Consider the following 27,626-nt stretch of genomic DNA (forward strand, 5'->3'; position numbering starts at 1 on the left):
TGAAGTTTTAGCCTAATTGACCCATTTTGGCCCCAACCCTCAGGTCCCTAGGAGACCATATAATTCAAAATTTGATTGACCTTTGGCAATGAAAGGTCTCTGCAAAATTAGATTAGGTCACTGGAGACTTCATCTCAGGTGACCTCAAAACTGAGTCCTGCATAGACTTCCTTTCAAGATTACAGAGAAAGTGGCACCCAACTTCAAACCAACACATATGTACAGTGAACCACATTATACAAATCATTTGATGTACGTTAAATGATCTAATTACCTGTGTCTTCTGTTGCCTACAGTTTCATTGACCGATTTGTCAGGTGTAATATAGCCACGCCTCTACCCGCAAACACTTGTGTTTCTATTCAATGTCGAAACAAACAATGCGGTTTGATTGACAGCTGGCGATCAGTTAATATATCAAATAGTGCAGGGATATATATTATGTCAGTGATAGTAACCCCTGGCGTATGGAGAAGGATAAGGCTATTACTCTGAGCAGACTCTTTTCTTAAGTAAAGGTATTTCTTAAATAAAAAAATGTGGCATTTTATAATTGTCCCTATGACATACAATTAAGCAAGGAGTTCATCATAATTGCTATTGCTGCCTGGAATATGCATTTTCATGAATAATCATGTAAAAGTCTCTGCTAGCTACTCCCATTTTATCGAAAAATAAGTAAAAAATTGGTAATAATAGACAATATCGCCTAGCTGGACACTCATTCTCTTACAAATACATACATTTTAGAGAACAAGAAATGTTAAACAGTTTTTACAGAGAAAAAAAAAAACAAAATAAAACTACTGCTATAATCAAGCTAAAATAACCAGTTTTCATTTAATATGGACTATTTCGTTTCATAATGACATGGCATCAAAGATTTGAAAAATATCATGTACTTACATGTATTCATGTATATACACGAATAATCATGTAAAAGTCTCTGCTATCCCCATTTTATCAATAAGAAACTGTTTTTCCTCAAGAAGATAAAAAAAATTGTCATAATATAGACAATATTGGCCTGACCGAATACTCAATCCATAACAAAAAATACATTTCTCTGTTTTCGCAAATTCTTTTAGTGATATTGAGCATTTTGCTAGAAAAAATACCTTAAAAAATAAACAAATAAGCCAATTACCTCCCTTTATCCAATCCCAATGAAAACTGTTCATGTGAATATTTAAAGAATATAGAGTTTTTAATTAAAAACCCACGTACCCTTTTAAGTCAGTTGTCATTTTCAACCCTTGATGGTATACAAATGTACATGCATCTGATCATACTATTTAACAATATAATATGTTTTAATCAACAAATGCCTTGGAAATGTATAATGCTAATTGGAATTTCATGTTTGGCAATTAGGGTAATGGGTTATATAAGTGCCAATCTTTCTTATTATCATAACATTTATGAGACCTTTTATATGAACTCTATTCGTGGGGCCACAGTGGCCGAGTGGTAAAGATGTCCCGACATATTGCCACAAGCCGTCCACCTCTGGGTCACAAGTTCGAATCCGATGTGGAGAATTTCCCAGGTACTGACAGCTGGTCGTTGATTTTTCTCCGGGTTCTCCGGCTTTCTTCCACCATCAAACCTGGCACATCCTTAAATGACCCTGGCTGTTAATAGGATGTTAAACTAATAAAAAAAGAGAACTCTGTTCTACATCCGAATTGGAACACATATGGTACCAGGTAATTAAATTATTTTAAATCCTTGATACTGTTGAAGGATATGAAAATCAGTTAAATAAATCATCACATTATAAGGATCTATTTGTAGCTTTTATACATACGCAGAAATGAATTACCTGGTATACCTTTCATGCTTCTCTTTTGTTTTATTAATCATTTACATGAATAGATAACACAGCATATTTATTTTTTTTAATATTGAGGAAGATTACCTATATATATACACATTTTTTTGTATATACATGTAGGTACTAGTATTTAAAATAGTTACTGTTTCCAAGTGTTATTCATTACAGATGAAAAAAATGTCAAGAGCAAGCAAATCATATACATATATTTAAAAGTCTATACCTTAACCGAAATAGCTTTCAATTTATTAATTTTTTTTTAATTTTTTTTTTTTTGATTTAGAAAAAATTTAAAAACATTTCTCAAATTCAAAATTTATCTGTTTCTAAAATGCTTAAAACTGATGAGGCTGTTACAAGTTTGACATTCGCTACTGTATAGTGAGTGTTATAACTAGGTCGCCTTTTACCTAGATACTGTATGATATTAAAAAAACCCAGAAAAACTGTTGTTATCTTGGAAATAAAATGTCAAAATATCCTTAAAGGCTCGTGGTATATCAAATTTTATCAATTTAAGTTTAATAAATTTCAAATGATGTAGCCATGAGTGTAAGATTCTTTTTATCACATAACTAGTATTAATCAAAACATAGTCAAAACTACAGTAATTCTTACAGGATAAAAGGGAATCCATGGTGCTTAGTTTAAAGCGCACCTTGACCTCAATAAATGTATTAAATGACCACCAGATCAGAGTACAGGGGCACCAAGAAGACATCAACAACTTCCTTTACAAGGAAAAATCTTACAAATTTTCTTGAACATTGTTGATTTAATTCTAGACCTATTGAATCCTTGAGAGAATAGCAAGGGCTTAAGCTCTGGGTCAAAATTTGGATTACTTTCAATTCTGTTTTATGTAAGAGTGGCGAAATCAGGCTTGAATTCAACTGAGATAATCATACAACATCACAGACGTCATTAATAACTACGACGCCACAATAGTGTTCGTCTTACAAAATTTATGACATGACCGTATATAACATTGCTAAATGGGTCAGTGTGATATTATACATGTACCGGGGTATGCTAATTTTCACAACGCGGGTCAATCTGAAGATTCCTGTCGGCATCCTAATTATTATGCAGTAGTTGACTATCACTATACACAACACAGCAAAATTGTGAAATGAATTTTCATTGTTAACATTATTGACCTCACCCACCCAGTCTGTACAGTAACTTAAGCCTAAGCAATTATTATGTGTCATGTAAAACTGCAGTGCATACAAATGTACATGTATCTACATGTAATAATGTTGATCATATCCATTGTCAAACTTCATTGTTACTATTTTTTCTGGTTTGTTTTCTTTAGTTGTCTAATATTCAGATTACTTAAAAGCGTTTCGGTACCTTCTTAAAGTCATTTCGCCATGTTTACTTTATGATACCGAAAAGACTTCCGCATGTACCGAAATGACATGTAACGAAGCTACTGTGTGTGTGTGTGTGTGTACATTGTACGTTACATGTGAGCTGACGCACTACCGAAACGACATGTGAATTACTTATGATGTAACACCAATTTAATCATATGATCAAACAATATATTAGGAGATACATCTATTTAAACGGCATCTGCCTCAAAGTCAGTACAATGGTCAGTTTACGTGCTGTTTAGCCACGATTTAAAACGCATGTATGGCTCTAAATCTGTTGTCAGTCACTCGTGATGATGATCATTAACAGACTAACAGTATATTTGCAGGCCTACAAAAACAATCAAATATATCTGATAATACTAATATCCACCGATAATGATATTGATGTATATAACAAGTAAAATGAACAATTACTTACCTGATAATGCCGGATTTAACTTGAACATCAAGGCGGCTTCAACGTTTTTACTCAACCGGATACAAACAATACACATTCCTCATAGAGGGCGCGATAGTCTGCGCCATAATTTTGTGTGTTCGATACAGTACAAACAGATCCATTTCACTGCGGCACTTTTTGGGCGCATTTTGTAACATAAATGTGATGATTAGTGCATAAATTATTTACTCATTTTATGATGTTTAGTCACTTCTACAGAAAATTTCAAAAATATCACTCATTTTTAAATCGTGCATTTGCTGGTTCAATCGGTCAGAATAGCTCCGAAGGAAGGCGTCAGGGACCCCGAAATAGCTCGTCTGTTGTGGAAATTTACCGAGAACCTGTGAAATACCACCATTATTCAAGGCTGTATTGTGGTCGTTGTATGTAACATTTCCAAAAGTCAGAAATACCGTTTTGTTCAGAATTATTTAGACATTTTATATGTAGAGTCGAATTAAACAGAAACCAGTGATCAAAATGACGATTTTTGCCTGTTTGACCCAAAAAATATCTCTGTTAAAGAATTTTCGAAACTGATGCGATTATTTCAATCGATATAGATCACGCTGAGATTAATTTACGTTCAAAATTTTAGCAAAATGTATAGCACAGTTTCCTTATTACTCAAATCGCGAAAATAAGCGGGTTGATAGGTTTATTTAGCCGTGTTAACATTTCGTTCCAGAACGAAAACTCTGTTAAAACAGAGTTGTCGTTCTTCCTCTTCATTTCATACTTTGTGTTAATAACAATATTTAAAAGTTTGTATAACAATTTTGTTCAAAATGGAGAAAAACTGAAAATAAATAGGAACGATCTAGTCACTATTCAGAGGGACGATGGTCCCAAACCACGGATGACCATATTTGTAAAAGTATTTAAATGAGTATTTGAGAGACTGTATCTCATTGGTGGACCAATCAAAAACCTACAGTACCCGCTTCCGGTTTTGAATAACATCGATCGCCGCCATATTGCCTACGCTTCGTAGTATGCCTAGACTGAGGATAGCATCAGAACGTCTTACGTTATGTCAGAAGCCATGCCTGTATCAACAGCTAGCCAAGCGTTAAGTCGTTGAACAGAGGTAAGCGAATGAAAGAGTATTCCGAAATCCCTGCGATGTACTGTACATTTAAGGGACAAGTACAAATGTTTTTATATGAAACATTTGGTACTTTAACTTTTTTTTAGAGCAAACCAATTGGACGTATGAGGGAGTCCTCCTCCTTATTCAAACATATAGGGATAGGGAGGAGGACTTCAAGTCACCCCTCATTAAAAAGAATGAGGTGTGGAGGAAAATTTCAGCCACATTATCAGAAAATGGACACAGTTACACAGCAGACGCATGTGATAAAAAAATGCGTTCATTGAAATACAGGTACAATAAATACTATAATGGAACAAGCTTATAGCATTAATATATATTTTTTTCTTATATAAAATATATTTATATACATGTAGATGCCAAGTCTAGTACATTTCTGACATCTATATTGAACAATATTTACATTCACTTGCAACTTCTGCTATATAAACTAACCAAGGCAAAGTTAAATCTATAAGGGTATAACTGACATCCAAAATGTGACCAATATGACGTCACTAATGTAACAGCCATTTTGCTTTCGAACACTTTTTCTCAATGAAATAAAAAATTGATAATGACACAAATATGACATATATGTCAAAATGGAAACAATGATATATCTAGAAAAAAAACATTTGCAGATACAAAGTCATTGCCGATGGGAACTCCGAGACAGGACGCGGGAGGAAAAAATGGGAGTTCTTTAAGGTATAGCAAATTGGAATTTCACTTTCATTAGTCATATATTGTATGGTCGAATCAGATGAATTACATGCACCCGGAACAAACAAATGTGGATTGTATTCTCATGCCATGTGATGTCCACTTGAACATTTATTAAAAAAAATCCTGATTTATCAAAATGTAACCCATGTATCAAATTTAAGTTTGAAAAAAAAATTGTTTTCAAATATTACTTCACACATTTCTTTACTTGCTACACTGATAGATATATTCTTAGATTTCACTAAGAGTTTTATTAGTATCAATATTTTGATTTAAATAAATATACCTGTATAGTTAAAAGGGAAAAGCATAGTATGTGAACATTATTGCTTATTTTCAGGTGATGGATGAATTCATGGCTGGGGACCCAGCTGTACGGCCAAAAAGCCTTGTGTCCTCAATAGAAGGTAATGACCATTGATTACAAGAACAAGGGGAGTAACTCGTATGACAATTTAATTGACTAAGAACACTTTCTCTTTAATTTATTAATATTTTGTGTCAAAATTGTTGGCACAGTTTACATGTATTTTGTTCTATTTTAGAAACTAGCAGTGAACAACAAACTCCAGCAAAAGAAAAAACAACCCCACCTAAAAAAAAGAGGAAGAAGAGAGAGGCTGAAATGCCAGATTGGTTTAGAGAATATTCTGAGGAACAAAATAAAATCCTCAATGAAATAAAAGACAACCAAGAGAGGGGAGCGAGAGTTGCTGAGGAGAGAAACAGCATTCTCAAATCTTTGACATGTGCTCTTCTGAAGACGCAGTTGCCAAACATTTCTGAAAGCTGATTCTTTCCTCGGCAAAACTTTTCCACAAACAGGCTATCGAGTGTCCCTAAAATTCATGAAAAAATTAGTATTTTTTAGTTTATCATCCATATCGCCTTTTGTCCGTAGTCAAAGTTTGTTACCGATTTTTCTCAGAAAACACTAAAAGGAAATTTCATAGGTAGGTTAAGACATTTTGCAAGTTTTCAGGTATTTTTTGTAGTTACCATTGTTATCCATGGATATCTAAATATCATATTGCTATTGCAAATGTTGTGCATATTAATTAGATACAGTATATATACAGTCTATGTATTTTTACTTTTTTCTTTGAAAGTGTATGCATATTCTAGATAATTCTCTAGAAGTATGCCAAATTTGGTGAATTCTATCAATAAATAAAGGTATTTTGCACAGTTAAATGACTATTTAGATTTTTAAGGCATCTATCTTATTTTCATAAATTGCATAAATCTACTGTACACAAAATCAGAATATCGAATTTAATAGATAAGGAACTGGTTTTAAAAATCCATTTCTTTAGCACACTGAGCGATTAAATGGAGAAAACTTCTAAAGCTATTTGACAAAACTATGAACTCCCTATCAGAACACCTCACCCCATAAACTAAAATACGAGGTAATCCGATTGTAAGAGCCTCTTGTAGCAGTGCGCGTATCAGTCATGCATCGGAACACACTTTTTGAGCTAGCTGTAATTGTTTGATGAAGGTAAAACGTAAGTTTCCATTCCCCTAAAGATGATGTCTAGTATTGATGTTTATATAATTTGTTATGCGAATACTGATTGAATATTTTTTTCTATTTATTATGATGTCAGAGATTTAGATCATCTCTGATCATACAAATTTTATTTCAAAACTGTCATATCGTTTTGTAACACACATCCGACGTGAACAGCTGTGTTTGATTTTATATTAAGTACCAGTAGACTGTCTATTTTGTTTTAGTCTATCAGAGTAATGTGCATGTAGATCAAGGACGTAAATGGGAAAATAAATATTGGATGTAGATATATTTCGTTACTGACGGTTATTAATTATTATAATTTATATAGTAAACCAGTCTAAAAATAGTAACGCTTAATATGGCAGTCTTCATGTGTTAACTTAACATCAATATTATTCATAATATTGTATACGAAATTGCAAACAAGATGAAGATCCTGTCCTAGACTACATCCATATGTTAAGTCTTATTATGACAGTGATTTAATTGTTATTTTGTTGAATGATATACAGCACATAAAATACAAATAAAGTTGCAAACTATCTGACATATTGTCTTATCTCATTATCTGTAATTTATACAGGTGCTATTGACATTAGAGGACTATGCTAACATATTGGCTATTTCCATTCGTTTGGTTATGGCAGCATGCCCAACCACTGCTGCATCTGACATTTGGGTGGACACATCATCTGTGGTAATAGCAACATCATCTTCCTCAAATGATTCCTTTTGTAAGATGTAATTGTGCAGAACACAACAAGCAACAATTACTGTGGGGATTTCGGAAATGAGGTGCATGTCCAGAAAACGAAGTCTCCTAAATTTACACTTTAACAGCCCGAAGGCACGCTCGATATCGACTCTGGTGGAAGAGTGGCACTTGTTGAACTTTTTTTCAATGCTGCTCAAATGCCCATTATCGCGAAAGGGGACCAGCACATTAGTTGAAAGTGGATAAGCTGAATCCCCCAAGATATGTTAGTCATGTGACAGGGAAGGTATTTCTTTGTACAATGGGCTATTACGCCACACCCTAGCATCATGAACAGAGCCTGGCCAACCAGCATGCACATCCCGAAACACACAAGACTGCTGTCGCATACCGCCTGCAGATAAATGCTTGGGAAACCTTTTCTGTTGATGTAAGAGTCCCTATGTTCAGAAGGGCCTGGAATCGGTATGTGGGTGCCATCAACAGCACCCACAACACCCGGAAACCCACATCGCTTTGCAAAGCCATCTGCAACTGACCTCAACTCATCAGGTGTTGCAGGCCAAACAATAAACTCTCTCTGAATGGTTACCAAAGCTTTCACAATCATCATAAATATGTCATGTAGGGTACTTTTACTGAATCCAAAGCGATCAGCAACACTCCAACATTCCTGAGTGCCCAACAGCCACAGTGATGCCAAAAGCTTCTTCTCTAGCTGGACACTCCTCTCTGGAACATATGGTGCCAGCAGACACAATAGTGTCTGAAAAAAAGGAAAGTTCATTTGAAGCAGCTTAAAATTAAAAATCCAAATAACAATGACAAACGAAGCAATAGTTTTGTGTGCTATGAAATAAGTGATGGCAAGTGCAGTACAGGTTGGGTTTTTTTGCTTTTGTTTTGTTGTTGCTTTTTTTTCTTCAAATAAACTTAATTTTGATTTGAAGTTTGAACATTTTTTAAATTAAGTAAATCCCTCCATTTACCATTTTCATGATGTAATTTTCATCAATATAAAGTGAGCTAATTCATGCAATTTGAATAAATACATGTACCGTACTTGACCAAATAAACACCAAGGATGGTTAAAAATTCAAAAAATGGAGTTGCCTTTCATTACACTTGCACGAAGTATGCTATATGTGAAATTGAAGCAATAAAAACGTGTGAGGGCCGCTTAACGGGATAGGGGCCAGTGCTTATTGGGTCGAATACGGTCGGTATATTCTGTAAAGCATACCATTTAGTAATTGTAATGCTTTGCTGCTGGCATAGTCATTGACATAAAAATGCAACGAGTTTTGTTAATTATGATAACAGTGGGAAAGATAAAGATTGCCCGCGCGATAGAAATAAAAATTTGAATGTGTTAAACCAAGTTTATTTTAACTAGAACTGTCACCAGAGTAAACAGATAATTAGGATTAACTTGTTATGGAGATATAACACAAAAAAAAAATCTGAGTGTATACTCTAAATAAAAAAAATTACAGAAATTGGGGAGATTGTAGAACCCTGTATAGTGTACTCCACTACCCTTTATGTAAGAGTTTTGTGTACCAAATATATATAATCAAAGTAGTTTAGGAGGAGTTCGTTGGACGAAGTTCTTTTACAGACAGACAAACTGATTCCACACGTTAACAGTTTACATGAATTTAAATCCACCAGAGTGCTAATCGTTAAAATCAAATATTCTAATCTTCATAATATTATATGTACGTGTACTGTATAGATAGTACTAGGTAGAATGTAATTTGCACTCTGGTTGGTCCAAATTGATATAAAATGCAACTTATTCTCAGGTACCTGTGCATTGACCCACAATTACTGTCTAAAAAATGACCTATTCAATGATTTTGTGAATTTATGAAGTACCGAGTGGGTTATAGATCTACATTTAAAAGAACGAGTAAACTATATATTGTGTAATGGGTATATTTCTTTCATCGAAAATAATGTTCATTTTCAAAGGATTTTGAACATTAGTCATGCGTGGGAACCGATGTACACACTACAGCTGTCAATCACGGAAAGAGATGTGATGACACTCTTTTTTTCCCTCAATTTGTCGCACATATTCCTAACATATTCATAACAACATGTCAATCACACAGCTACCAGACGACTATGATTTTACAGAAAAAAGGTGACTTTTATCGTGAATGCTATGCAGCAGACTTAGAGCTACTGGATTAATGTGGTCGCAGAAGTTTTAAAGACCGGGAAGATACAAACGATATGGACCCATCATGCCAGGTAGGGAACCATCAAGCTTTCTGTTAATTTTTGACATGTAAGAAGATATTTCTTGGTTGACTTGTGTTACGTGTTTATTAATTCGAATGACATCAATCGGACAATCGATAAACACCGCAACTGTTAAAATTAATCACGGATAGCAGAGAGTGCATACACTTGTAGTAGACACAGTGGATAGGCGCGGTCCCAGGTCACAAAAGATTGTCTTAATATGAAAACAATAGCCCTTTCCGAATATGATCCATCCAAAACCTAAATATCATTTACCAAGGAAATCTTTGCATTGACATATGATCCCATGTGAATCAACATGTAGGGTTCGCGATTACTAGATGCTGGGGTTAAGTCGGGGAATTATTCCAATGAAGAGATGACATATAGATCTATGACACATATAAATACAATGTACAATGTTTATTTCTCGCATTTGGTATTTTTGCTACATTGTACAAATTGATTCGGAAATACATGTACGTGTTACAAGCTAGGCTACCGCGATAATCTTGTACTGCACATTGTACTCTTTATACGTGTACAGTACTCTACAGTTTTGGGTCAACTATTTAAAGAAATTTTCTACACATGAAGGCAGAGCGAAACGAAAATACAGTTCTCGCCATCGCACCTGTACGATTTCCACGCAAATTTAGTCAAAAAGCCTTTTTCTGATAGAAGACACTTCAAAGCTGATTTCCACAAAAATAAATAATCTCAAAACTCGTCTGTGATCGCTTCAAAGTAGCTCTATGCGTGAACATGGGGAGCCACTGCGCTTGGGTGCTGTCAATCAAACTTTGATATCGATGTTGGACACGCCTTCTTTGTTCTGATTGGCTGTTTTGTTTTCGATTTGTCGTGTAGAAGGCCGAGTAGCTTTGTTACAGTGAGAAGGCCGAGTAGTTTTGTTACAGTGTATGTTAGTCATATTGTGAGTGTGTGTGTGTGCGCGGGGTAGTCTACCGTTCCCACTGATGCAGTCATAATTAAAAAAGCCGAACATCATAACACCAATAGAGGCCATGTAGGAAAGCATCATGTTCATATTAAAGTTTACGTAGACTATATCTTATCATTATGCATACCTCAAATGATGACTTTGTCATACGGAAATGGCTTCTAAATTCTATTTCGGAATAATGAGGCACGACCTCGTCGAAGTATCCCGTGATCCTGGTTGGCGATTCTGTCTTATAATTGAACATAAAATTTGAAATTGCATGATTTGATTTTGTAATTTGTGTGAACAGTGGACCAATGAGATTGCCAAGAGGTATATCTGTATCATCTGCTATCTCTCCCAATAAAACAGCTTGTATGATGGCGGCCATGTTTAAAATGCTCTGCGCGAACGCAGCGTTCGGAACGTGCAAAACGTTCGCCCACAAAACGTTCGCGAACGTTTTCGGTACTGAACGCATTGCGGGTCCAGCACATTGATGACGTAACAATCAATACCTACGTCACAGACGTATACCGGTAAGGGGAGATACAAAGATACAAAATGTAACAATATATACACAGAATAAAATAAGACGGACACTTTGTTTCAGGAATAAATATACCTTTAATTACTGATAAATTCATCTGACACATTTATGCTAAGTAGTTGCTCAGTTTTCAAAACAAAACAAAAAAAATCTCGACAAAATGATTTTTACAACAGAGAATATGGCAGATAGCTATTGAACATGCCTAGCAGTAGTATAGCAACACGTGAACACCCGGTATCGCTGAGGACAGTTGGACAAATGTCCGAATATTTACTATAGATATTGCCGTACAATTGTTTACATCATGGTATAGCTCATATTTACACTGGCACGATACCTCTCACACACGTCTAGACCCCAGTATCTTTTTCCTGTAGTGCTCTCGTCTCTCTAACTCACTCGTCCATCTCTATCCATCCGTCTGTCGCGTCCCTTTCACTCACGCCAATCTGATACATCAGAGTTAGTTCCCCTTGTTTATCTACGTGCATACAAATTCCGTCCAAACATTATCTTTGACTTCTCGTAACAACAAGTCATGTTAATCTGCCACATCGGTAAAACTTGTAAAAATGTTGCACCAATTTATTGCAGACCGGAACTGCGTCGGGTATCTCACCTCATCGGTCACAGTGCTACAATCCTATAAATGTGGACTTGGAGAGACGCTAATGGAAAAGTTTAATGGTACCATTGACATTCAGCAAATGACTTTACAGTAATCTTCAAAACGATGTACACACAATTTTACATGTTTATCTATGACTGTCGCCACTACACACAAATCTATACGTACTACACATGACTCTCACCAGTACACACAACTTGATGCGTAATACGCATGATTCTGTCGCTAGTACACACAACTTCATACGTAATACGCATGAATCTGTCGCCAGTGCACACAAATCTATACGTACTACGCATGATTATGTCGCTAGCACACACAAATCTATACGTACTACACATGATTCTGTCGCCAATACACACAAATCTATCATCAATCGTCAGAGGTACATATTCCGATACACAATCTAAAACAATGCCTCGATAATCCCGACTTATTACATTTATATTGTATAACTGTATAATGTATAGCACGTCCAAACACAACCAACGACACGTATTTTGTACACAACCAAATATCTGCAAATCTCGCGTGCTCAACAATTATCGCCCAGACCGAAAAACGGTTCGCCATGAAATTGTATTCCCAATCAAATACGAAGCATCGTCACTAAAAATAACAGTTATAAACATGGTGTCAGGTTATATAGGGCAGCTATGTAAACTTTAAGGTTTGAGTGATATAAATAGCTATGGCAACTACTTCTTTGGTGGGTATTGGACTAAAATATTAATACACAGACATTAATTCTGAAAGCAGTCCATGTACAATACAATAACTAAAGTAAATTGATTGTTAAGTACACGATTGCTTCTCAGCACAGAACTACAACATCACACTTAAAGCTAGGACAATGTTAAAACCAAGTAACGCACAACCAGCAGAATCCACCAAAACGAGACTGCCAATCATAACGAGGCTTTACCAATCACAACGAGGCTGTAACCATCATAACGAGACTTGACCTATCACAGCGAGGCTGTGCCCATCAAAACGAGGCTGTAATCATTATGACGAGAGGAACATCACAATATAGAGGAAATGATTATCCTGATAAACAGGCAGACATCCAGGTAAGTTCTGGTATCCTAAACCACAGGGCAGTGTTTAGCAAATAAATTTACATACCGACAGTTTACATAGTTTTGACTTCATCAATGATCAACACTCTAAATGCCAGAAATAAACAGAACGAACCATATTAATGAGGACAACACATTCCGATGATTTCTATTTTACGAGTATAAAGTTGACAGGAAATGAACTCGATTACCTCCCTTGTTAACTCTACAACTACAACATTATCGATAGACTACAGCAACACACACCATGCATGGTGGATTGTAACACATAAGTATATGAAGACATCGCCTGCGATAATATAAAACGGATGACCTTGCTTGTTTTGATTTGATGTTTGTACTTAACTTTGGCAAACGACTTGTATAATAGTAATGTAATGTATTTGGTCTATACAGATATATAATGGTTGATGATAATACTAGTAAAACTATCCAAAACTGGACATCGTAAAAAAAGACCTGCACAATTAGTAGATAAGTGTATACTACATGACTACAGACACAATTGGTTACAGAGGTGCACCAACAATCAGGGAACTTTGAAATGAAAAATATGCCCTGTTGAAACACGCACTGACAAAAACGAACATTTTTATGTGGCGAAGTAACTGGCCATATACACTAACTACTGGCACTATATACCTCCTCATGGTTTTGTATATAACATTGAAAATGTAATGAACATATTGATAAATTAGCAGGCAATGCAGATCTATAGTTTGTTACAGTTTATCGTCTCCTTCATACGCTAACATGGTTCATAACACCATGAACATGAGCGTTGACACAATAACGGCTGTAGTTACAGGGGTGTATACAAGACAATAAACAGCTGCTACATTCTGGAATCTAATATTTCAAATAGACAGCTTTGTGTTGCACCATGAGCCACATTTATAGAATAAGTTCGTGAATTATCACATCACGTTCTAAAGCACGATACCACGCCTCAGACGACTAGAAGTTTTAGTTGATTTTGTCATGATAAAGTTTGTCTCTAACTTGTCACAACATTTCTGTTAATGCCGTCACTTATTAGAAATATTAGAGTTAATCCTCCACGTTTTAACTGTTTTGTCAAGGTAACCATCACGACAATGATGCAGTCAAATACATGGAATACTTGATAAGGATCGACAGACCGGCCTATACAGTCGTAACGATACATTAGGATCTACAGACCGGCCTATACAATCGTAACGATACATTAGGATCTACAGACCGGCCTATACAGTCGTAACAATACAGCCTTGCGGTTGTTTCTCCACTGTCGCGTTCTCCTCAGACTTCAGACTTAGATTTTGTAGGTACGACTGCTTCCGTCTCGCCTGTAACATTTCCGTTTTAGTTGCGTGTCCTCCGGGTGTAGGAATACTTTTCCTGGGGGTAGTCGGTTTCACAACCGAATCCTCCAATTCACGTTTGTTTTCGTCATTGACACTACCAGACATTACTGGGGGAGGTATCGTTTTCGTTGGAGTATTGTTACCTTTAGCCGAGTAAGAGTTATCTACCTTCGCCGGTGTCGTACTACCTATAGCCGAGTTAGATAGACAGTTATCTACCTTGGTTTGAGTCGGTTTGTAGTTGAAGGGTTGAACAGTTGCCTGTGGACTAGTTTTCAGTTCCTGAGACTTTGATGTACTAAGTGCCGCTTTAGCAGCTTTCTTTTCTTCTTTCCGTTTTTCATCCTTACGTTTCTGTTCCTCTTTCTTTTCTATTTTTTCTTGTTTTTTCTTAAGACTTTCTTCCTTTTTCTTTAAGCTCTCTTCTTTCTTTCGAAGACTTTCTTCCTTCTTCTTTGACTGTAACTCTTCTTTCTTTTTCTTTGATTGATCTTCCTTTTTCTTTGATTGTTGTTCCTCCTTTTTCTTGGCGTTTTCCTCGTCACAAAAATCAGATCTGTTCAAAATTTCACTTTTGTTTAAGGCATCTATCCCACTTCTGTTCAGTTTAAACAAACTTTCCTTTGACGTGGAGAGCGACATACTAGAAGCTGCTTTCTTTGTTTCCGAAACTTTCTTGACACTTTTTCCGGAACTAAATATTTGTTTCATTGCTTTGATTGGTAGAAAGCTCTTACTTCCGCTCGTGTTGCCCTTTGACTTCCGCTTGCTTGAGCGGAAGAGACCGTGTTTGCTAAGTTCTGGTTCAGAGCGTGACGTATCGCCGTCGCGTCTCACCCAAATCGACTCCTCATCATCACTCTGGGCAAAACTAGAAATGGACTCGTCACGATATCGGCGCCACGTACTGTCAATAGTCTGGTTTCCCTGACTGAGGAAACTAGAACCCTGGCTAAGATAACTGTCTTCGGTAGCTGATGAATTCATCATGCTTTCTGGCATGCTTGCAGACGAGTCGAGCAGTGCACGGACAGCCTCGAGTGATTTACTTGTGTCGTCAGCATTCGGCAAATCTGCCGTCAAAGACTCAGACTTTTTCTTTTTCCACGTGCTAGAGTCGACACGATGATTCAGAACTTTCAGACCATACGGATCTAACTGTGAAGGGTGTTTAAACATGGAATCATCGGCAGCCTCTTTTTCACTTTCACTTCCACCTTCACGGTCTGGTGAACACATACTATCACTCGACATCCCCGGGGAGTGTGCGGTTTGCTGTTCGTGGTCATATTTCTCTTCCCCACTAGTTTCCTGCTCGGGTGAGTGTGCAATGTTATTAATGGGCAAATTGTTAACACTTCCATCAGAGCTATCGAGACACGGTAACTGACTCGAGTCGTTAATGGCACTTATCTTATCGTACGTGGAACTTCTGCTGATCCCGTCACTTTCGTCCCGCGAATTAGACCTTACGTTACTAGTGCCTGGAGAAACCCTCTGATACGTTACTTCACGAGAATTGGGCGATCCAGTGCGGCCTTTCGGTTGCTGTAAGCGGCTGTTGGCCAAGTTAGAATTGGCGCGCGGTGACCGTTGAGGAGGTGTGGTGGAAACAGGGAGTCTGGACCCACGATCTTCTGTATCCTCTTTCCTCCACAGACTCGCTACTTTACTGTTCACTTGCTTTTTACACGGAGTCGTCTTTTGTTCAGTTTTACGAGACGCGGCTGGTACAGGAGCCGAATTTTTCCGTCCAACTGGCGTGGAAGGACGAGAAGTATTCTTTAAACTGGCATTACTGTCTGACTTTCTCAGTTCTCCTTTACTTCCAAATTTTCTCAGATTCGGGTTCGACCCTCCTTTATTCAGGGAAGCACCACTGCTCGACTTATTTAATGAGGCACCACTCCCATATTTATTCAAAGACGCACCACTCCCCGTCTTTGATAGTGACGAACCACTTCCGGTTTTGGAAAGGGATGACCCACTGCCAGCTTTGGTCAGTGACGACCCACTGCCAGCTTTAGTTAATGATGACCCGCTGCTTGTTTTCTTTAGGTTACTCGGTTTGTTGAGGTTTGGTAATCGTGACGTTGGTGACTTGCCATTAGGAGTTCCGTTACGGTTTACACCCGTGGTTCCACCACTATTGGAGCGATTTTTTGTCATGTGACTTCCGGATGTCGGAGTCTTTTTCTGTCCCGGCTGCGCATTTTCCTTCGTGGATTCCGGAGACATCGAATCAACGACGGAGAAGTTATAATTACCTAAAGCCTTTGACCACGTATCTGGTTCTGTGTCCGAGATCCTAGGAGCGTTGACTCCTGTCGGCTCCTTTGTAAATGTGCCCTGTTTGATCGGAGGTTTGGGCCGGTCTGTGTTACTACCCTTACGATTCTGTGACGCCATTGGTAAGCGACTTGGGCTGTTTTTGTTGGATGTCTGTTGCCTTTGAGAGGTCAGAACTGTAGTAGACTTCCTCTCGGGTGGTGATGGTTTGCCTATTTTGGATCTTTGTGAGTTCACGACTGGTGTTGTTTTGGTAGGTGTGCTGCTGGCTTGCGGGTGCGTTTTGGCTGCCGGTGCCTTTCGTCGGGAGTTTGTAGCACTGTTCGCCTTAGGAGTGGTTGCTGCTTTGTTATTTACAGCTGAGCGGTTATTGCCTCCCCCACGTGCGGTTGAGCTATCCTGACGATTAGTGGTTGGTTTCTGTGTTGGCACCGTTGTGTTTGTTCGAGGACTGTACAGAGGCTTTCGGCGACCGCGAACTGCTTTAGGATCGTCTGGTACTGTATTCTTACTACCGGGTTTGTTGCTAGGTTTAACAATCCTTGGTCCCGCGCTTGAATTCTCGGATTTGTCTGTATGTGTCTCAGAGTGAGCTGACCACGACCCTGATACCTCTGACGCTGTGTCAGAAGTATAGTCACATGACACGAGAGACAGAGTCTCGTTCTCAATAAACATGTCCTCGTCCACGGCACTCCCGATCATCTGCCTACTCTGGATTTCGTTAACGATGAGACTGGCGTTTATTTCCAAGGCTCGTTCGTCGTCTGGTGTTATTTCGTCCTCGAAGGATTGCTCGTGTGTAAGAGACGCGTCCTCATAATACACATAGCCGTTCTGCATCATGTATTCTAGTGCCTCGTCAGTCATGGTCATGTTTCCGCTGCCAAAGTTCTCCGTCATTGTCACCTCAGCACTGTCCACATTTTCTGTGATGTCTTCATTAGAGCTGGCAGGATCAAAGCCGAAGTTATCGATACCAAGTCCGATATATTTGAATGGACTTCGTTGTGTGGCCCCGTCTGAGGTGTCTGGGGGATGGTACCCTGATCTGTTTAACGCTAACTGGGCCTCCTCCTCATCGTGTCTAGTGCTCATACCAGTCGTAATGTCGTTACCATAGCTACCGTGTCTAGCTTCCGGAGAGTCCTGATCAGGACAGTATCGCGGGTCGGTGCTATAGCTACCAACACTGTGTCTGCTGCCACTTAATCTCCGTTCGTTGCCATAGCTACCACTACGTCGACCATGAGAGCCGTAACTATCACGATCCGACTTCTCACTGTCCTGTTTCTCTATACTGCTGTTAGAATCGCGTTTCGAGAGTTTCTCTGTTGACGATCTTCGATTCCATAAACTCTTGCGTTGTCGAGTTTCTCTTTCTTCTATAACCCTGTTGTCCTGGTAACCGTCTGCTACTGCACTAGTCGAAACTGTTTCCATGGAATAGCGAAAGCGATGAGGCATGGTGGAAACAGACTGGGCTATCTCCATGTTGGAGAAATCTTTTTGTCGTTTCAAAAATCCGTCGCTGTCTTGCGAGCGAGACCGACGCCAGCTTCCACGTTTGACAATATCGGTCTCCTGACGATCATGTTGTTGTTGTTGTTGTTGCTGTTGGTGTTGTTGCTGCTGCTGTTGTTGTTGTAGTTGCTGGTGATGTTGAAGTTGTTGCTGCTGTCCTGCGCTGAAGTTACGGGCCATTTGCTGAAGTCGTAAATGTTGTTGTTGCTGTTGTTGAATCAGTTGCTGCTGCTGTTGTTGCCACAACGCGATACGAGATTCGTGGTATTGGTCGCCATTGTATCTCATATCTTCAGCAGACGAACAACTCCGCGTCATACGAGATGACTGTTTCACATGTTGACGATTCCAGCTGCGTTGATAATACATTTGAGCATCCTTCTCAACACTACGTTCGTGTGAGCGGTTTTCAGACCGTCTAGATGTGTCTACCGACTTCCTGTCTTGTCGTTTGCCACTCCTGCTTGGTATCATCATGGACTGTGATGAAGGCACTTTGAAGAAGTCGGCCTGCTTCTCTTTGGATCGTGCTGACGATAGCATACTGGCATCAAATGATTTCTCTAAACGTCGCGAGTCATCTGTATGTCTGTGTGTATGGACCTCGGCATCTAAAGAACGCCTATCATGTCTAGACGACCTAACAGACGCTTCTCTACATGACCCGTCCTTTGGCACTCCGCTTCGAGGTGGAACTTCTTTCGTCGCTGCATCTCGCTTTGGTATACTTGTTCCGCATGGACTGCTGCGAGGGATTTTACTCTTTACCTTCTCATCTAACTTGGCACTTGCAGACCGACTCTTTGGCAGAGCTAGACTGATGCACTCGTCTAACAGCGCCTGTTCAGAAGCCTCGAATATGTCCGAGTCCATACTCAGAGAGCTAAGAGATGAATTGCGTGAGAATGTAGCTGGTGTGTCCTCAACTGTAAACTTCTCGTTCTGGTCCTTAGCAGGGTCAATCTTGCGTGCTGTTTCTTCTGTATTCTTTGCTGCATCATCTTGACTCTGAATTGAACTAAGTGACGAACGCCGGGAAAAACTTTGTGGCGTGTCTTCTACAGCAAATGTCTTTGGTTGCTCCTCTAAACATTTTCCGGAGTTCAGTGGCTTTGTCTCGTCACTGGACTGACCTTCCACCTCACGCTGTAGTTCAATGTTGCTTCTTCCTGCTGATGATGCGACACATTGCTGTGGTTTTGTTACGCTGGCTTTACTGTCGTTTCTGGACTTTAACATAGAAGATATATCCCCTTTGATATCCTCGTCCATGATGCTGAGGGAACTGAGCGAATCGTTCCGAGAGAATGTCTGAGGTGTGCCTTCTATGTTATAAACCTTGACCGAGTCACACGATTCCAGGGTCTGTGTAAACACGGAATCATCAGCAGTAGAACTCAGTATGACGCCACTAGACTGATCCAATCTTGAAGATGTCGCGTTGACAAGTGGGTCCTCAAATGAAGTCGTCTTATCTGGGCAGTTGCTCTGAGACTTTTGTATTTTAAGGTGATCCTCTGCAACGATTTGACCTTTCTTTGTGTTAGATGTCATTTCCGGTGAGGTAGGAGTTGACAGGTTGTCAGGTGTCCCCTCCATAGCGTACGTTTTCGTGGAGTCGGGGGCGCTGAAGGGTACTGGATTGTCAACTGTTGGCAGATTAGAGGGATGCTGGTTGTCTGCTGACGTCGGGATATGACTAGATGTTCTCTTTGGTTGAAATATAATCTTTGGTTCCGTAGGTTGACGGAAGAGGTTTGATGACTTAACGGGAGACTTCACTTCTGACCCTTCTACAGCCCGATCCATGTCTAATTTACGTGACACCTTTCCCTTTGGCATTCCAGAAAGTATAATTTCAGACAAAAGTTCATCACTTTCGTCTAACAGTGAGCTGCTGTCTGATCGTGTATCATCAAGCTGGGGGTTCTCCTCAAGTGGAGCTTCCGGTGTTTCTTCCTCTTGTTTCTGAGGTGCCACCGTGGCTACAGCGACTTTTGTAACAGTTGTCTGCTGTGGCCCTGACACAACCTCTGTAGTGGTTGGATGGGGTGAGACCTGTGTTGACACGGGATTTGACAGACCTGGTGCCGACATCTCGCCTGTCATATTGGTGATAATACTGAGATCACTCAATGATCCGTTGGTGGAGAAGTTGATTGGAGTGTCCTCTGTAGCGAACATTGTAACACCATCCTCGGGTATGTAGGGTTCTATAGCGGACAGGTTCGCAAGCTTGACCCTGGTTTGAATAGCGTTAGCCACAGGATCCTCGACCTTGTGTGAGGGCGAGCCAGGGTTAGAGACATTGTATGGCGTGCCTTCTATAGCATACTGCTGTACGGCATCATCATCGACCGGGACGTCAAGCTTAGTCACGGCCTCCAGGTTGAACATGTCAACAGGAGGTTTTTTGGTTGTTGGGGAGACGGCCTGTGACATCAGTGGAGTGTCCTCGGTTGCATATGACATTGGAACGTCGTCACCGTCATCTATTACGTCTTCCTCTCTCCTCAAGATATCCTGTAACTTTAAAAGAGGTTTGGGTTTCTGTGAGGTCTGTGGATGACAGACATTCGGCATTACTCGTCCGACGTTCATTGGTGGTCGATGTCCCGCACCTTTTGGAACCTCTCGAGATTTGTTATTCATCGGTAAGTTATTTTGTCCCGGGGTGCCTTGTCCTATATTGGGTGTTTGAAAGGTTTCATTACATAGCTCTGCCACTCGCATGATGGATGAGGTTAAGAAGTCCTGGGACCTCGTCATCAGCACCTCTTGTGGCATCGACATCTCTTGTGACTTTGACATGGCACTATCCTGTGATCGTGACATTGGATGATCCTGATTTCCTTGTGGTCTAGACATCAGATGGCCTTGTGACCTTGACAATGGTATATCCTCAGAAGCGTATGATTTAACAGTATCCTCCTGTAAGTTCTCCTCAGTAATCTGTCTGTGATGCTTATTGGCGCCGCGGGACGATTTGCTCTTAGACGTCGGCGAGACCACTGCCTTATTACTACTAGATTTTCCTTGTCTCAGAGGCATCTTACTTCTGTGGGAATCAGACTTGGACTGAGCAGACTTTTTCTTGATAGTATTATCGGATGAGCTCCTCCTCATCTTCGGAGGCATGGCGGATATAATACACTGTTTGAGAATGTCCTCCTCACCCTCGGACACCTCTGACATTGACGAGTTTTCCTTATCTTCACTCCGGTTAAACATATCGTCTTCTTTCTCTTGAACGATTGTTATATCATTCGAATCAGAATCTTTCGCCTGTTTGGACGCTTCACTATCAGTGTCTTTGGATTGTTTGGTATGATCACTGTCGTCTATAGTCAAGGCACTCAGAAGACTGTTGGTATCCGTGCAGTGAGGTGGTGTCCCTTCGTCAGCGTAGACAGTTGGCCGGTCATCTTTGCCCATTATAGACGCTGTCTCCACAAACACAGTTGCTTTCGTGACATTTGAAGGCATTGGCTTCACTACGTTTTGTGGAAGTGAGTTACTAAAACTTTTCACCCCGGAAGGTTCACTGTAATTCTTGGAGGACAGGCTCTTTGAGCTTTCGTCTGGCTGCGGTGACTTTCCCCGTGGACTTGGTGGCATGGTCTCGCTTGGAGAGTCGGGAAGTTCACTGGGCGACACCACTTCACTGGCTCGGCGACTGTACTCGCTGATCACCGAGCTGTGCACTGAATGAGCATCAAAACTGCTGAGGGACCCGAGGGAACTACACCGTGAAAACATTAGCGGTGTCTCCTCCACATGGTGGTGGTCGTCAAACGTTACGGTCTTATGTTCCTTCTCGTACTCGGAGCTCTGGGCATCTGAATCACTCAGCAGCTTCTGTCGGCCCATTAGTGGTGTGTACTTGCCACCACTGACTCTACGATCACCAGGACTCATCTCACGATTAGAAGATTTGTTATTTTCATTTTCGTTAATACTCGTGAGTCCAAGTTGGCGGTTAAGTCCTTCAGTCCCGATCTTATCGGTGGCCTCGGTACTGTGTAGACTACTGAGCGAGCTCACCCTGGAGAAACATATTGGCGTGCCTTCCTCACAGTAGGTTTTGATCTGATCCTGACTAGAGTCCTCATCAGATCGTGCGTGGAATGACCTCTCCATCGTGTTGGTTTGCTCCGTGTCCTCCGAGAGTGGTGGTGGACTACCTGAGGGAGTCCGGTGGTAGTTAGTTATCACTGTAGTACCGGTCTGTTGATCTGTACCCAGGCTTCCACTCCCGCTTCTCTTGTCAGATTCACAATGTCGTGACCCACTTCTTTTCTCCACATCACCAGTGTAATGAGCAGATGAGGAATTCTGTTTTTCTGGTTCTTTGTAATGAGACCCGTAATTCTGCGTCTCATCGGCAACTTCTTCCTCCTCTTCTTCCTCACCATCCTCTGATTCCTCCTTGTCTGCGTTCTTCCCTGTTAGGTCTGTCATTGACGCTGCCAGGGACAGATAATTCAGAGGTGTGCCCTCCGTGTAGAAAGTTTTCACCTGGTCGTCATGGAAACTGTGGGTACATTGTTCTAGTCGATCATTAGTACGACGCGCCTCCTCCAATTTACAATCTGCACAGTTAGGGTCGGTGTCCCGGTAACGCATGTGCATAGTGTTATTTTCCTGGTAACGTGGTCCATCTCCTTCCTGGAAGCGTGTACTATAGGTTATAGGCTGGTCTCTGTAGTCTTCTTCGTGTTGTTCTGAATACCGCCGACTGAAATCTGTCGGCTGGTCGTCACTGTCGAGGTCTGTTTCAGCATACGCACTGAACTGTGCTGGGATCATAGGCGGCCTCATCATAGGACGAAGCGGGGGACGCATGAACGGACCTGGATTGATCTGTCGAGGGTGTTCGCCCAGCAGTCTGTGATGTACAAACCTGGGCATCCCTTGTTTGGGGTCGTACCCAGGGTTCATGTAGTTGTTGAACCGTGGCGGAGGCTGTGTCGGTGGACCCATGTTAGTGACAGGACCACCCATCTTCCTGTTGTTTGGTCCCTGGTGTGATGAAGCGTTGTCATGGTAACTAGTCTGACTGTCGTGGTATTTTAGGCTGTAGTCGATCGGCTGGTCGTTGTCGTTACCTTGAGGGTAATGCTGAGCCCCAGGGTAACTAGAAGTACTTGGGGCACTCGCCACAAATTGATTGTTTTGGTGCATGTGTTGTGGACCTTGCGACGATACAGAGCTGGGTAAGCTCCTGTACAGCTGATGAGCTGGTCCCGCTGGGCCAGGAGGCACATGCTGACTAGAGTTATCTCCCCTTATGGGGTATTTATCTCTTTCCGCCTCCATCATGACCTGTGCAATATGAGCGCCAGTAGAGTGGGCTTGCCCCTGATGACTGCCTTGTTCAGATCCCGTTTCCTCCGAAGATGAATTCCCATATTGCTGCCCTGATGATGTTTTCCGGTCAAGACTTCCGCCCTGTCTACTGTCCTGACAATTCCTCGCGTTTCGCATCGCTGCCCGGAACCGACTACGATCATGAGAGATGTCAGAGTGTGTACTGCCCACGCTGTCCTGACTGCCTGACCGAGCCACTCGTTTAGGAGACATGAGTCGGCTGTCTGACATGGGAGTGTTGTCCCCGCTACGTGTCCCACTCTGGTAGTAGGAGCCTCGTGACATCCGCCGAGAGTCGTGCTCCTGTGGATGTCCCCCAGGGAAGTGAAAACGTGAGTTATTGTCTTTGTCAATGCTACGTCCACTTTCTGTTGGACTGTCACGAGGACTTTCTAAATTCTCACAAGTTTCTGAGAGATTCTGATCGATTTCCGCCTCTAATGCTCTTTGTTTCCTCACATGTAAAGAAGGAAGGTTTGCATTCGCCTTTCTATCCATTTTCATATTTTTTATATTAGGGCAGGCGTTAAGTAAGTTCTTTAAAGCTGCCGAGCTCCCCATAGAAATCATCTGATGTTTAGAGTGTACCAGATTCCGGAGCATGCCTACTGCTCCCATATCCCATAATGCTTGTTGGTCCTCAAGACAGCGAGCCGAGAGATTCCATAACGTACCACATGCGTTACTAACTATTGTCAAGCTTGTTGATCGTAACTGTTTGAGAAGTATTTGTAGACATGACTGTTTACGGAGAACAGTTCTATAATCCTCACGCACTGTTATATGACTGGAAATATTCCGCAGCACACCACCACCGTTTTCTATCACTGCTGTCGTCTTTGAAGGACTTTTATAGGTCAAAGTTCCAACAAGAAATTCTAACGATCCCTCCACTGCACAAATGTCAGCTTTATTTTCACTGCCGTGTGCAGATAAGTTCCACAGAGCACTGAGAATGCTCTTTAGTGTAGCTTCCTTTTTCACCTCCATAGACGCCTTCATCAGCGTCGTCGCGGCACCAACTTCGCGTAATGTTTTTTTACTGGCGAGGTCAGCCTTCCAGGAGAGATTCCTGAGAACACTAGCGGCCACCTGACACAGATCCTCACACGACGACAGAAGCTGACTGACCAGAGCCTGCATGAACCCTCTCATGGAACACAACAGAGCTTTGTTAGTACCATCGCCGAACGTCAGGTTCGTCAGGGCCATGCAGCCGTAGCGACGCATCGTGATGTTATACTGCTCCTGTGTGTCGGTGTGGATGTCGTTGTCTACCTGTATCAGCTCAGCAATGGCCTGTACGCCACCTGTAACACAACACAAACGTCGTTAGTACACAAACTTATCGTTATTTATTTATTGATACATACAGGTAATTACTATACCAACCAAAACCTGATTATCTATCATTTAGTATATTCATTACCAATACATGATCATTATATTCCTCAAATATTTCATTAGTCAATTATTTTTATGATTTTTTTTTTTCATCATTGAGACAGAATTATCTTGAATAATTCAAATCAATCTCTCAGCAATTTTTTTTAATTAAATTTCAATTTTCATTCGTAGCCAAAAGTTTCAGAAGTATCTTTTCAGTAAAAGTAAAGCACCTAAATCTTGATTAAATCAAGGAAGGAGTTGATAATGATATGTACCTAAACTACAGATGGCATGGCGATGTTCCTCGTCAAACGATAATTTCATCAGGGCAGCTACGGCCGGTCCAGGGTGGTGGTCCATGTCGTGAGATTGGTTTCCTACAACAGTAACAGTTTCATTAAATCAAAAATCTCAGATTAGTATTTCAAATTGTGAGTAGGAAGTAAAAGAACTGTTTTTTTTTTTTCTATTTCAGCAGAGAATTATTTTTTTGTTTTTTATCTTTTTTTCATTTCAGTAGAGAATAATTTAGTTAGATAATGATTTTGTCACTTATTTAACTGTGAAACCTGGAAAGTGTTGTCCATGTGTATATTAAAGCATTTACACGGTTCATAAAGCTTATTTTGACCTTAATAACCAATTGACACTTTTGTGTAAACACAAAGAGTTATCTCCCTTCTAACAGAAAATCAACTTATGTTCTACACTGCCAACCTTTCTTCGTGTAATTTTCAAATATTTTTTACCCCATAGAATTCTCGATACATGAGAAAGTGAAAGAAATTTTATGTGAATTTCACTTGTCGCCCCAGTTCACATTACAGTATTATAGGTTCTGTAGTGGTTCTTTTGTGTGACATTCACAAGCTTCTACTATATGACAGATGTGCACCAACAACTATATTGTGATTTTGCTAGCTCCTACAGTATCACATCCACAGACAGATCGTTCCTACCTGATCTTCCCTGTTCCTCGTCCTCCGGTCCATCCCTCAACTGATCGCTGTGAGCACGAATCTGTTCGAGTAACCTGAGAACTCGAGCCTCCCGACGACCCCGTTTGTCATCAGGGTGACTGTGCACTATGTTATGAAGAGCAGCCGCGGCTCTGGCACGTGCAGCCTTACTTCCTCTGGTGTTGCCTAGCAACCCTGAGTCCTTGTCACTTCCATGTAGTAACTGGATCAGCAGGGGCATACATCCTAACAAAGAAAAAAACATCAGATATTTGTCACTTTTACAGTCTTTTGGACTTTTAGTGGAATGTTAATCAGGACAAGTAAAGATTAATAAACTTCTATTAAATTACTCTTTTCCAAATGTTTGAACTTGCACATAGTCTTCATTATTCCACAATAAAGCCATTCCATTTTGAATGTATAAATTTCATACAAAAATCTAGAATAATGCTAGCATAACATGAAAGTCCCTTTCACTTTGCAAGAAGACTTTCTTGAAATATTTTCAAATTCCCCAGTTACCAAAGAAATTTATTACTGAATGATAGAACATTTTGTTCATGCTGTAGCTTTGCTTTGTCAGTAAATCAGAACAAAGCTTTGTGAATATACCAGAGCAGAACTTTGTGAATATATTAGAGCAGAACTTAGTCAGTATACAAGAGCAGAGCTTTGTCAGTACACCAGAGCAGAGCTTTGTCAGTATACCAGAACAGAGCTTTGTCAGTACACCAGAGCAGAGCTTTGTCAGTACACCAGAGCAGAGCTTTGTCAGTATACCAGAGCAGAGCTTTGTCAGTATACCAGAGCAGAGCTTTGTCAGTATACCAGAGCAGAGCTTTGTCAGTATACCAGAGCAGAGCTTTGTCAGTATACCAGAGCAGAGCTTTGTCAGTACACCAGAGCAGAACTTTGTCAGTATACCAGAGCAGAACTTTGTCAGTACACCAGAGCAGAGCTTTGTCAGTATACCAGAGCAGAGCTTTGTCAGTACACAAGAGCAGAGCTTTGTCAGTATACCAGAGCAGAGCTTTGTCAGTATACCAGAGCAGAGCTTTGTCAGTACACCAGAGCAGAGCTTTGTCAGTATACCAGAACAGAGCTTTGTCAGTACACCAGAGCAGAGCTTTGTCAGTACACCAGAGCAGAGCTTTGTCAGTATACCAGAGCAGAGCTTTGTCAGTATACCAGAACAGAGCTTTGTCAGTATACCAGAAACAGAGCTTTGTTAGTATACCAGAGCAGAGCTTTGTCAGTACACCAGAGCAGAGCTTTGTCAGTATACCAGAACAGAACTTTGTCAGTATACCAGAACAGAGCTTTGTCAGTATACCAGTATTCCTGAGAACTAGACATGGTCGACATTGTCCGACTCATATCATCCTTACCTGACTGTCTCATGGCGATACAGCTATCCTGAGAACTAGACATGGCCAGCAGTGTGTTCGACTCATATCATCCTTGTCATGTGTTCCCAGCATAGACAGCAGTGAGTAAACCATCTCCACCTACAGTAAGAAACAGACATAAACATATCCATGTCAACAGACATATA

The 27,626-nt window shown here is 40.5% G+C and overlaps 2 protein-coding genes across 2 annotated transcripts in view; one reads left to right on the plus strand and one right to left on the minus strand.

Annotated features, from left to right (window-relative positions):
• The first annotated feature begins 4,504 nt into the window (after positions 1 to 4,504).
• On the plus strand, positions 4,505 to 7,558 carry LOC138306326 (uncharacterized). Its single transcript, XM_069246761.1, has 4 exons — positions 4,505 to 4,757; positions 5,405 to 5,471; positions 5,830 to 5,896; positions 6,035 to 7,558. Exons 3-4 carry the CDS (start codon positions 5,833 to 5,835, stop codon positions 6,280 to 6,282), a joined length of 312 nt encoding a protein of 103 aa, XP_069102862.1. The 5' UTR covers positions 4,505 to 4,757; positions 5,405 to 5,471; positions 5,830 to 5,832; the 3' UTR covers positions 6,283 to 7,558.
• A 3,973-nt stretch (positions 7,559 to 11,531) lies between these two features.
• Positions 11,532 to 27,626, minus strand: part of LOC138305449 (uncharacterized) — an 84,656-nt gene continuing 68,561 nt past the window's right edge. The window contains 5 exon segments of the mRNA XM_069245679.1: positions 11,532 to 25,030; positions 25,385 to 25,486; positions 26,069 to 26,314; positions 27,460 to 27,514; positions 27,517 to 27,579. Of these exon segments, the coding sequence (XP_069101780.1) occupies positions 14,418 to 25,030; positions 25,385 to 25,486; positions 26,069 to 26,314; positions 27,460 to 27,514; positions 27,517 to 27,579 (11,079 nt within the window). The 3' untranslated portion in view covers positions 11,532 to 14,417.

Source organism: Argopecten irradians, chromosome 13, assembly GCF_041381155.1.
Source record: "Argopecten irradians isolate NY chromosome 13, Ai_NY, whole genome shotgun sequence".
Lineage (NCBI taxonomy): Eukaryota > Metazoa > Mollusca > Bivalvia > Pectinida > Pectinidae > Argopecten > Argopecten irradians.